This window comes from Atta cephalotes (assembly GCF_000143395.1).
Source record: "Atta cephalotes unplaced genomic scaffold scaffold00001, whole genome shotgun sequence".
Classification (NCBI taxonomy): domain Eukaryota; kingdom Metazoa; phylum Arthropoda; class Insecta; order Hymenoptera; family Formicidae; genus Atta; species Atta cephalotes.
The window spans coordinates 1,178,246-1,189,787 of NW_012130065.1; the positions used below are offsets into that span (position 1 = coordinate 1,178,246).

The following is an 11,542-nucleotide window of genomic DNA, read 5'->3' on the forward strand; positions in this document are numbered from 1 at the left end:
GGTACGGGGAACGTAACGTTAACGTTAACGTTAACTTAGTACATATATACTAGTAGTATATACTACTATATATATATTATTATATTAATTAAGTGAGTGTGTGTGTGTGTGTGTGTGTGTGTGTGTGTGTGTGTGTGTGTGTGTGTGTGTGTGTGTGTGTGTGTGTGTGTGTAATACCGTGAATTTTCCATAATCTCCAATAATATTTCCTTCATCATCAAAAATATTGATGAATGGCAAATTGTGCCTCTTTCCAACTTCATAGTCATTCGGATCATGAGCTGGCGTAATCTTTACAGCACCTGCAAAATAAATGAGTTATTCTTGATCTAGTCTACTTTCACTATAATTTTACTTTTACGATAGATTTACTTTCAATATTTTATTTATGATTCAAAATTTTATGATTGAGCTATACCTGTGCCAAATTCCATGTCGACAAATTCGTCTGCTATAATAGGTATATGTCTGTCACAAAACGGATGCTGTACATATTTTCCAATATATCGAATATATCTACTGTCTTTTGGATGCACCGCAATAGCGGTGTCTCCTAACATGGTTTCAATACGGGTAGTGGCCACAGTTATTTTATCTTCTGAATTAAGGAGCTCATAAACAAAAGACACCAAAATCCCAAATTCTATTTTCTTTTCGTAGCCAGGTATAGAAAAAAGAGTCCGCCCTTTTAATTCCACTTTATCGACCTTTTTTCAATAAACATGTTTTTAAAAATTTTCAAATTTAATTCACAATTCTTTGTAAAATATACATTTGTTAAAGAATCTATGTACTCACTTCAATATCTGAAATTGCACTTTTTAAAGCACAAGACCAATTAACTAAACGATTGCTGCGATAAATAATACCTTCATCGTGCAAACGCACAAATGCTTCTGTTACGGCTTTACATAATTTAGAATCCATTGTAAAACAAGCACGGCTCCAATCGAAGGAACCACCTATCTTTCTCAACTGTGAATAAATTCTATCGCCTTTTCTAAATAAAAATGTTTCAAATAGGTATCTTAATTAAATACACTGAGTCGCAAAAGCAATACACTGAAAAGTTAAGAAAGATTTATCAAATTTTGAATATTAACTAGATATAAAAATAAAAATATGAATTAAGATATATAAAATGAAGCATCTTTAAGTATCCACTGAATACTTGAATGGCAATTAAGTTTAATACTATTGTATCTACGATCTATCTATAAATATCTATTTATCTATCATATAAATATCGTATAAATCTAATTTATCTATAAATATCTACGATATTTCTTATTTCCTGTTTTTTTGCTTTTTATCACTTTTTATTTCTTACCTTCTTGCCCAGTTTTTGTTTTCTGTCAGCTGAGATAAAAGTTGATGCACTTTGGGAGAGACAGAAATACATACAAAAAACACAAAATCGATAAAACGGTCACAAAAAAGGAAAAAGGCATAAAATAAAAAAGAAACAGGAAAGAAAAATACATTAGATTAGGTTTTATATTTGGCTATTCATTTCAAATGATTAAATGAGCTAGAAAATGTAAAATTAATAATCAAAATAATTAAGTTTTCAATAGACGAAAGAAGAAAGTTTTCTTGTGAGATCGCTTCATTATTATCAATAAATAAACCAACCATAAATGATATTATAGATAAGTATCGTGCTAGATATGGATTAAAAAATCGTCCGCATAATGAAAGGCCATGAAAAACATATAAAAAAGTACAATAGATCGTGTCATTAAACGCAAATCAACTGCGGATATCAAGAAAAATCAACTGCTGCCGAAATTGAACGCGAATTATATGATGAAAAACCTTGCCGATGTTAGCCGTAATACTGTGATACGAAGACCACACGATGTAGGACTTTTCAACCTTATAGGTACTAAAAAGTTATTAATTAGTAAAAAGAATAAGAAGGCCCGATTATAGTTTGCTAAAGATCACCAAAATTAGACAGTCGAAGATTGGAAAAGAGTAGCTTTCTCTGTCGAATCTCAATTTAATCTTTTTGGAAGTGATAGACAGCATCAATCTACGATTGATACCAGAAATGATTCGATCAAATTCCTACTGTAAAGCAAGGAAGGTGGTAGAGAAAGTGTGATGATTTGAGGAATTTTCTCTGTAGAAGAAGTCGGTCCACTTGCAGAGATCAATAAAAGAGAATAGAAGAACATTTTAGAACAATATTTATACATATATTTAACATATGTTGAAAAAACAATACCACAGAATTCGATATTTCAGCAAGATAATGATCCTAAATACACAAAGTTGTTAAAGAATGATTTTCTGATACAAATGTGAAAGTTTTAAGCTGACCATCTCAATCATCGGATCTTGAACCCGATAAAACATTAAGAAAACAGCTAGAAGTTCAAACATACACATTCAAATAAAGTTGCATTATTGCAATCTTTGAAAGAAGAATGGAATAAAATTTCATCTGCTTGTTTATATTAATCGACTAATTGAATCGATTGCCACAACAATCGTTGTGCCGCTGTTGTCGCTACAAAGTGTGGCCATAAAATGATATCGAAACATAGTTTAAACTAATTAAAGTGCATTATAGAATGTATGGACTAATAATTTTTCTCGTAATATAAATAGTCAGATATTTTTGCACATATAAATATGAAAATTATAATAATAAATATTAGGTGGTTAACTTAATTCCTGTCATTTTTTCGTTTCAAAATTGATTTGTTTCACAAGATGAATGAATACCGTAATCAAAATAATTTCCTTCATTTTCTATTACGTTTTCCTATCTTTTCAATCAACAAGGTAATCTCACGATGATAGAATGCGGTCTTTCGATTCATTCATCCATCCATTTTTGAACTTCTTCATAAGTGGAGAAATGTGTGTGTCCGTAAGGGCGTGTCGATCGGGAAAGATGATAATTTGATGATATCAAGTCTAGATCCAATAATATGAAGTTTGGAGAGTACGCTGGATATGGGAGGATTTCCCATTCAAGTTCTAGAAGTATCTGTTTCATGTTTTTCGCAACATGCGTTATCATGCAAAAAATGACTTTGCATCGATTGTTGGCTACGCAATTTTTTTTTCATCAACTCGTCAATCGGCATAATTATTGTTAGTAGCGATCAGCTGTAATGGTTTTATTCGAACGCAAAAACTCATATAGCACATCCCCCCTGATTCCACCAAATGCAAAGCAAGGGACGTTCTTTGTCTTTCACATTTCGAAAAATCATCGTTTGAAAGCGTTCAAACCAAATTCTACATGTTCTTTTCGATGGAGTTTCATACACTTCAGATAATAAACGATGCAGTTCAGCCGCGGTTTTCTTGAGGTTAAAATAATGAAGAAGTACATGTCGAAAAAACAGCTTATCGTGATTCATTTTCAATTGATTGGAAAATCTCTTTGGTGTCGAGAAATCTAACCTATGAGGATTGAATTACTTCAGCAATATCTAAACTACAAAAAACATGCGACTTCATTGTCGAAACTCACCAGCATTGGATCCGACACCCTCTAATAGCGAACGGCAGGAATTAAATTAATCATATTATTATCATAATATTTTCATGAACATAAATATATTTTCATTACATTATTACTCACATCTTGTATTAGCACTTAATAATGATTAAAATTTTATCATACTTTTTTTTATAAATTAGAGTACAAAATGTCACTGGCCAGAAACTTTTGCATGCCATTGTCCTTCCTATATATAAGAATATGTCTGGATCGAATATCTCGAAAACAAAGCATTTTTGGGAAAAATATTTCAGACAAAAATTGTAGGGTTTGAAAAGATTTATTCATTGATCACATCGGTTTGATCTTGGATGATGTAGCCAGGTTAAGGTCAATGATTTTTTTTAATGGAAGACTCTATTTTTCATGACAGAATCTAATAGGTCAAGAGTTATTAGAGGTTGTATTTTTTCTTTTCATTTTAATGTAAAAATGAATTTTTAGTGCAAAAATGAAAATAAGAGGAATAATCTCCAGTGGCCTTGATCTTGACAATGTTATACATGATCTTGAACAACATTCAAGAAATTTTAGTGATCGGATACCTTGTGTAATGCCGGCATACTGTAACTTTCAAGCCTTACTTGAAAAGTGAGTTACAATGAAAAATAACTTTATTATAGTGTTTTGAAAAGCTCTTGATACCAGCTATTAGATTCTGTCCTCAAAAATAGAGCGTTCCATTAAAAAAAATTGATTTGATCTTGACCTTGATGACGCTATCCAAGGTTAAATGGATGTCATCAGTAAATAGATCTTTTTAAATCCTACAACTTTTGTTGTAGGATTTAAAACATTTTTTTCAAAAATGCGTTGTTTTCAAGATATTCGATCATTTCCAGACCTTTTTTTATACATCCTGTATAATTTATATTGAATTATTTAAGCATTAAAGATTCAGATTCGACTGTTGCAGCCATTTAACTTCTAGTTCGTATTAATTGTGTTTTTCACATGATCTAAAATAAGATTTTTATTGTTTATTATATAAAATTTTATCCTTAAAATGCTTCTTCACTGAGGTGGATATAATTATTTTTCGCTAAGTTATTCGAAATTTAAGATACCGTTATCATTAGCTCAAATTATACTGCTTTTAAGATTTTCACATATTTTTTTTCTTCAAAGATATCAGAAGATTTGTGGGTTATAGTCTTTTTATTTCATTGCTGCTAACATTTCGTGAGCCCTGTTGTTCACTTTTTCAGGACGGAGAGCGTGCTCCTCCAAAGAAATATACTCCTCGAATCCTCGCCTTGATAAGTGAACAGCAAGGTTTATGAAACGTTGGCATTATGATGGTATCATACTAGTTATTAGAGATTGTATTTGTGTTCGTGTTTGCATCTGTTGATTAAAAAGGAACCTACTAGTCAATAGCTTCTTTTTGAAGTAGTCAAGAGATGCAAACACAAACACACGTAATCTCCAATCGCTGTGATACGGGTATTAGCAATGGATAAAAAAAGACATGGCAAACCTTCTGGCATTTTTGAAGTTCAAATTATAGTTGTAATTCTTCCTATATAAACTGCACAAAATTTGACTGGGCGGAATTGAACTTCATTAATTTTATGTATGCGTGCGCGCGAAGAGTTCTTGAAAATAAATGGAATGCAATTAAAAAACTAATAAGAAATAAATTTAATCGCATAAATGGGATAATACGCATACGAAGAGATCATATTCACTATTAATACACAAATGCACACGCACGTACACACGCACAATAAAGTTTAATTTCGACCAATCAAATTCCATATAGTTCATATTAAGAAAAATTACAACCATAATTTGAGCTAATAATAGTAGTATTTTAACTTTGAAATAATTCAACAAAAAATGATCAAGCTGGATAAAAAAGCATTTTGAAGATACAATTTCTTACTCTTATGCCTATTTCCACCAACATAAATTAACTTTAATCAAGGTTCAACTTACTCTTTTTCTAATTTTTCTAATTTTTATAATTAGAAACCGAGATTAAAGTTAATCAACGTTAGTGAAAATGGATCACTTAAATTTTAACAGTCACGCGAATTTTTCCATAAAATCATCCATTTTTAATAGTATCTCGATGTTTTTAATTATCGATTTTGTATTTCTCACTTTGTTATCTGCCATTTTAAAAAGAATAATCGAATATAATTAATAGCATAAGTACCATTCAAGTATCTTAAAGCTACCATTCAAGTAATTAAAGCTTCATTTTGCATTTTTATTCATATTTTTATTTATATTTTTTACCTTCTTTATTTTTACCAAATTATAATTATTTTTTAAATTTGATAAATTTTTTCTAAATTCTCAGTGTACCTTTTTTGTGGATGAGTATATTTTTCACATTATGTTTTTTATACATGTATAATTGTGAAAGTTGTTTGATATCTTTACAATTTTACACTTACTCATACTTCCATTGCCAAATTCTCTTAATAAATTCTTCTCTACCAATATCATGACGAGATTTCTTTTCTTCTCTCCACAACTTTTTCTCTACGACTACTTGAGTGGCGATACCCGCATGATCGCAACCCGGATTCCAAAGTGTTGTACGCCCTTTCATACGGTTCCTAAATCAATTGCACTCGACCAATTAAAAATGTAACACACGTATATGCGCTTACATGCACATATACACACAACAGCTGTTCTAATCTTTTTAAAAATGTCAAATTATTTCTTGAATTTATGTAATATTTATACCATCTAGTAATAGCATCTTCTACAGCATTAGTCAAAGCGTGTCCGAGATGTAAGAAACCAGTTACATTAGGTGGTGGCATTATCATTATAAAATTTCCTTTTGGATTTTCTTCTAATATATCTTTTCTCTAAAGTAAAATTTTAATATGTATACAGATAAGTATGTTTTAATCTAATGTTATTATACAAATTGTTATATTTTTCGATTTCTCATTTACTAACGCCATATTCTGGTTTAAAAAAACCTTCCTTTTCCCACCAAGCATACCATGCGGCTTCTACATATCGTGGACTATATGTATCCGGTATCGGGCATATGATATCCTTTTTTTCTCCAGGTGGTGTATTGATGCTATACAAAATTGCTGTAGTATCTTTTTTCTTATCATTCTTCTAAAACATATTAAATTAATAAATAAACTAGGTTCTAATATTTTTATCTTACAAGTATGCAATATTTCTTTTTCATAGTTACTAAATGATTAATCTTGGATTGAAGGAAAATAGTTAAAAAGAAGTTAATTTAATATTTTTTACACTAAAAATGAAAATAAGAGGAATAATCTCCAAACAGTTTGGTTTTGACATATGATGTCAAGATCATGATCTTAAACATTTGACAGGATTTATCATCAGGACATCACAAGTAATGCTAATGCCGGCGATACTTTCAAGCCTTGTAACTCAAAAAGTCCTTAATAAAAATATATTGCTATATTGTTTTGAAAAGCTATCGAGCTATAAATTACAAAAATATGCAATAAAAAATTGAGCTTTTCATTAAAAAAAAAAAATCGATGTGTGTAAATTTGATCTGACCTTGGCAATGCCATCCAGGGCCAAACGAATGTGATTAATAAACAGATCTTTTTAAATTCTACAACTTCTGTGTGAAATATTTTTTCTGAAAAATGCTTTTTTTTTCGAGATATTTAAGCATTTCCGGACTTTTTGAAGATTCTGTATGCACGCACCTACGTACAGAGTGTTTCTGTAAGTGATTATCCCTTTTTATCTTGTAAACTAATAGAGATAGATCTAATAGATATAATATCAAATTGAACTAAACTTCATTGTAAACATAGTGATCATTTAAAAGAATTATTCATGTTAGAAGACGCATAATGTAAGAGAAGTACGCATAATGTAAAATAAATATTACGATAGAATAAAAATTGTAGTTTTCGTTTAATGTTAATTTAATGCGTAATTATAATACAATAGTTTCAATTTTGAATTTTTTTAATTGGCATAATATATGATTAACTTTCATTTTAATTTTCATTTTCCAATTTTAATTTGAATCTCATTTTTGATCTTTATTTGGTAAATATGCTTATCAAAAGAGATTGGTCCAGTGACTTTGAAGCATGTTATCGAAATCATGTCCCTGAATAACCTTTTAAAAGTTTTAGCCGCCGCTCATAATCCGTTAAAAAGTTATTAATAAAAAAGTTTAAGGACTAAAGGACGTTTTATTTCTGCTTTATACAATATTAAAAGCTACTCCGCATTCGATCTGTCTAGGAGCATCAGATTTTCCGTGCGAAACAAGATCTATCCCATCTTCCCCATTGCGTCTCTAGACAGAGGGGACGGTGGATATCACTTCGCGCATGGAAAGTTGTGTGCTCTTAATCAGGGGATGGGTAGAATAGTTTCGCGTTATAAACTGTATGCGTGGAAGTAGTAGGCGCACTCCGTAGGCGGCACTGCTTTCCAAAAATGTAACTCATTTTAGTATATTGGGTTATGGGCATAGACATAGTATCTCTAGACCGAGTGTCAGAAATTTGAGCAGAACGGGTAGAAAAGGACGCACTCAGTTAACCTAGAATACTTAGAATACCTATAATAAGAGTGGCCAATAGAGTAACGATCGGTATATTGATCCGCCAAATTGAGGCAAAAGCAGAAATTGCCCGTGTGTATTATCAGTATACATACAGTGTACATCATTTATACAGCCATTTACACTGTTTCGAGCGAGTTTTCTGTGTGTCAGAGGTGAGTTATTCGTTCGCCGGCGAGTCATTCAAATTGAGAAGAAGAGTGTGAGGTGAGTGACGAATTGCAATGAAATTAGATATTTTTAAAATAAAATAAGAATATGAATTTCTTGTGTAGTATCATTATAACTTAACCTATTTCTTTGTTGAAACATTAAAGCTACAATGCTTGGCTGTGTAGCAGATTAGTGCACAAATTCTGCGAAAAAGGATTTTAAGATGTGTTTTCCTCGACTCAAAAAGACGAAAAATTTGGGCTGAAACATAGGACAAGATTGGACTCCATCTAATAATTCAACGTTATGTGAGGTAAGAATTTGCTTTTGTGATTTTTTTTAATATAAATAAATTATTAAACGATGCATATTGTATATTATTCTAGATATATTTTAATGCAGAAATGTGGACTGAATCGAAAATTAGAAATGGCAAGTGTATGCTGAAAAAAGATTCCAACTGTGTTTAGTAAACTCATACTTCAGAATACACAGGAAGGATATATTGATATATAGGATATTTATTACTTTGTATTATTATGCAATTCTATTGTCACTGATAATATTTTGAAAGTAAATATTTTGGCTTATATCCCGACAATAGTTGAATTTTCGAAAAGATATTTTAATGCAAAATTATTCAGCTCATTAAGCATCTCGAAAACGAGTAAAAAATATACCTTCCCATTAAAAAATTTTTTTAAATATGCTGAATAAGGAAAGCAACTTCAATGATATATATGACATATGTTATCAAAGTCATGACTCTAAATTCCACCAGATTTAGTCGTCGCTCGTTATTCGTTAAAAAGTTATTAACAAAAAAGTTCATCAATAAAAATAATTTTTGAGCACAACTGCGTTCTATGAAATAAATTTTTTTGCTTTAACAAAGTAAAATATTTTCTTATATGATTTCTTACATAATTTTTATGTTTTTAGAATAGACAACTTGACGAGAAAGCAACTAAGCGAGAAGGAACTCGCTTCGTGTGGAAGTCGTGTGCCCTTAAACAAGGGGAAGGGGGGGAGTGGGATGAGAGTCTCTTTGTGTAAAAGTTGTGCGCTCCTAAGCAGACGGGAGATGAGGTGAGAGTCGCTTCGCATAAAAGTCGTGCGTCTCTAAGCAGGAGAGAAGAATCGTTTCGCGTGTGAAAGTCATGCGCCCGTAAGCAGAAGGAGAGATGGGATGTGAAGTTGGCACTTCAAAAAATGAAATTTTGGTCAAAGTCCCGAAAAGTTCTGGAATTCCTGCCTAGGACCAACGGTTTAAGAAATATCGCGATTTTTCATTCGTCGAATCGAAAATTTCTAACACCCGAGGGGTAAAAATTTTTTAAAGTTCTGGCAATTTTGTCGACAGTTCTGAGTAGCATCCGCGAATTCTGACGAAAGTTATTAACGCTCGAAGCGCTAGGACCAACGATTTAAGAAATATCGCGATTTTTCGTTCGTTGAATCGAAAATTTCTAACCGAGGGGTGAAAATTTTTTTAAAGTTCTGTAGACAGTTTTGTGTAGCACCCCAAGAGTTCCATCAAAAGTTATTATCATTTTAGGCGCTAGATTTAATAGTTTAGAAGATATCGCGATTTTTCGTTCTTCGTTTTGTGAAGTTAGCACCCCAAATTTTTTAATTTTTTTTTTATATTAATTCGCCGGAACTATTCTCAATTTTGGGCAGGAACTCCAGAACTCTTCGGGGTGCATTCGGAACTTTGATCAAAATTTAATTTTTTGAAAAATGAGTGCCAACTTCATAGAGATGATGGGGTGAGAGTCACTTCGCATAAAAAGTTGTGTAAAATATATTTTAGTGTATATTATACTTTAAAGAATTTCTAATAGAAAAGAGATATCATTTTTCAAACTTCTTTTGTTAATAACTTTTTAATGAATGATGGCTTTTTAATGAATGAGCGACGGCTAAAACCTGGTGGAAGTCACTTAGACTCATGACTTTGACGACATATCAACGTCAAGGTCATCAAAGCTGTCTTCCCTATTCGACATATTAGCCAAATTTTTTTATTAGTAGTATGAAAACCAAGAACATTAAGAATTCTTCAAGATCATCAAAGTATGTTACTTATCCTACAATTTTGAATAGATGTCTCCTACTTATCCTACAATTTTGAATAGATGTCTTCTCCCTACCTCTAATCATTTTCGAAAGAACGTCAACTTTTTATCAGACTCACCCTGTGTACTGGGCATACAACTTTGCACGTAAAGCGAGTTCCACACAATCTCTTCGTAAGGGCGTACGACGTTCTATATGAAGTAAGATCTATCTATCCGCACAAAAAGTCAAATGTCTCCCTTGGCAGGGAGAGAGATGGGATGGAATTCGTTTCGTGTAGAAAGTGCATCCCTAAGCAAAGGGAGAGATGAATCTCGCTTTGCGTGGAAAATCACCAAATCATATAAATAAGGAGTGTAAATATAAATTTGTAACTTTTTTTATCAATAACTTTTTAACAAACAACGAGCGACGGCTAAAATTTGTTGGTTACTCAGGATCATTTTGACAACGTCAAGAAGACTGCGTCAAGAAGTTATTGACGATTACTTCCCTTTTTTGTAGTTTCATCTTATTTTTCTATTTAAACAATTACATTATACATGTATCGACGCGTTTTTTAATAGTCTGTCTCAATCGACAGGAAACTTTAAATTTGTGATAGTTGTGACCGATATCGCATATGACTCGATTACGAATTACGCTGTATAATTATACAACTCGAAATTCGGTCATTGATTCGTGATGACAACAAAGAGATATTGACAAATTTGCAGATTTGGATAGATTTGATTCTTCAAATATATTAACTTAAAACATTAAAAATTCGAATGAACTGAATAGCAAATCCCTAAAAAGAGTAACCGAATAAATTTTCAAAATAATTAAACCTGAATGTTCCAATTTTATGGATCATGTTTGCAGTTCTAATTAGGATAAACATGATCAATTAGAACAATCAAGTTAAATTTACAATAAAAAAATAACTTTTTAAGAAAAGAGAAGAATAAGTCATCAAATATAGATGTGCTGCCTGAACAAAGAACCGTAAAAAGAATGCTGGATCAAAAAATTGTTATACCGCAAAAATTTAAGTGATGTATATCAGTAAAATTAAATACAAAGTTAATTATTTAAAGAAAATTAACGAAAAAGGCATTAAGTGTGTATATATATATATATATATATATATATATATATATATATATAGTACTACTACTACGTCTACGAGGAGAAGTAATACTAACGAATAAATAATAAAAATTAACGTTAAGTAATATATA

The 11,542-nt window shown here is 31.2% G+C and overlaps 1 protein-coding gene across 1 annotated transcript in view; it reads right to left on the reverse strand.

The window, feature by feature from the left end:
* The window catches only part of LOC105627588 (valine--tRNA ligase), a 23,608-nt gene that overhangs the window by 9,283 nt on the left and 2,783 nt on the right, over positions 1–11,542 (reverse strand). Inside the window, exons 2-7 of the mRNA XM_012208903.1 lie at positions 6,455–6,625; positions 6,233–6,360; positions 5,935–6,099; positions 799–1,000; positions 419–707; positions 178–302 (exon numbers count right to left, since the gene is read on the reverse strand). Coding sequence (XP_012064293.1) covers positions 178–302; positions 419–707; positions 799–1,000; positions 5,935–6,099; positions 6,233–6,360; positions 6,455–6,625 — 1,080 coding nt within the window. The remainder of the gene's footprint in view (positions 1–177; positions 303–418; positions 708–798; positions 1,001–5,934; positions 6,100–6,232; positions 6,361–6,454; positions 6,626–11,542) is intronic.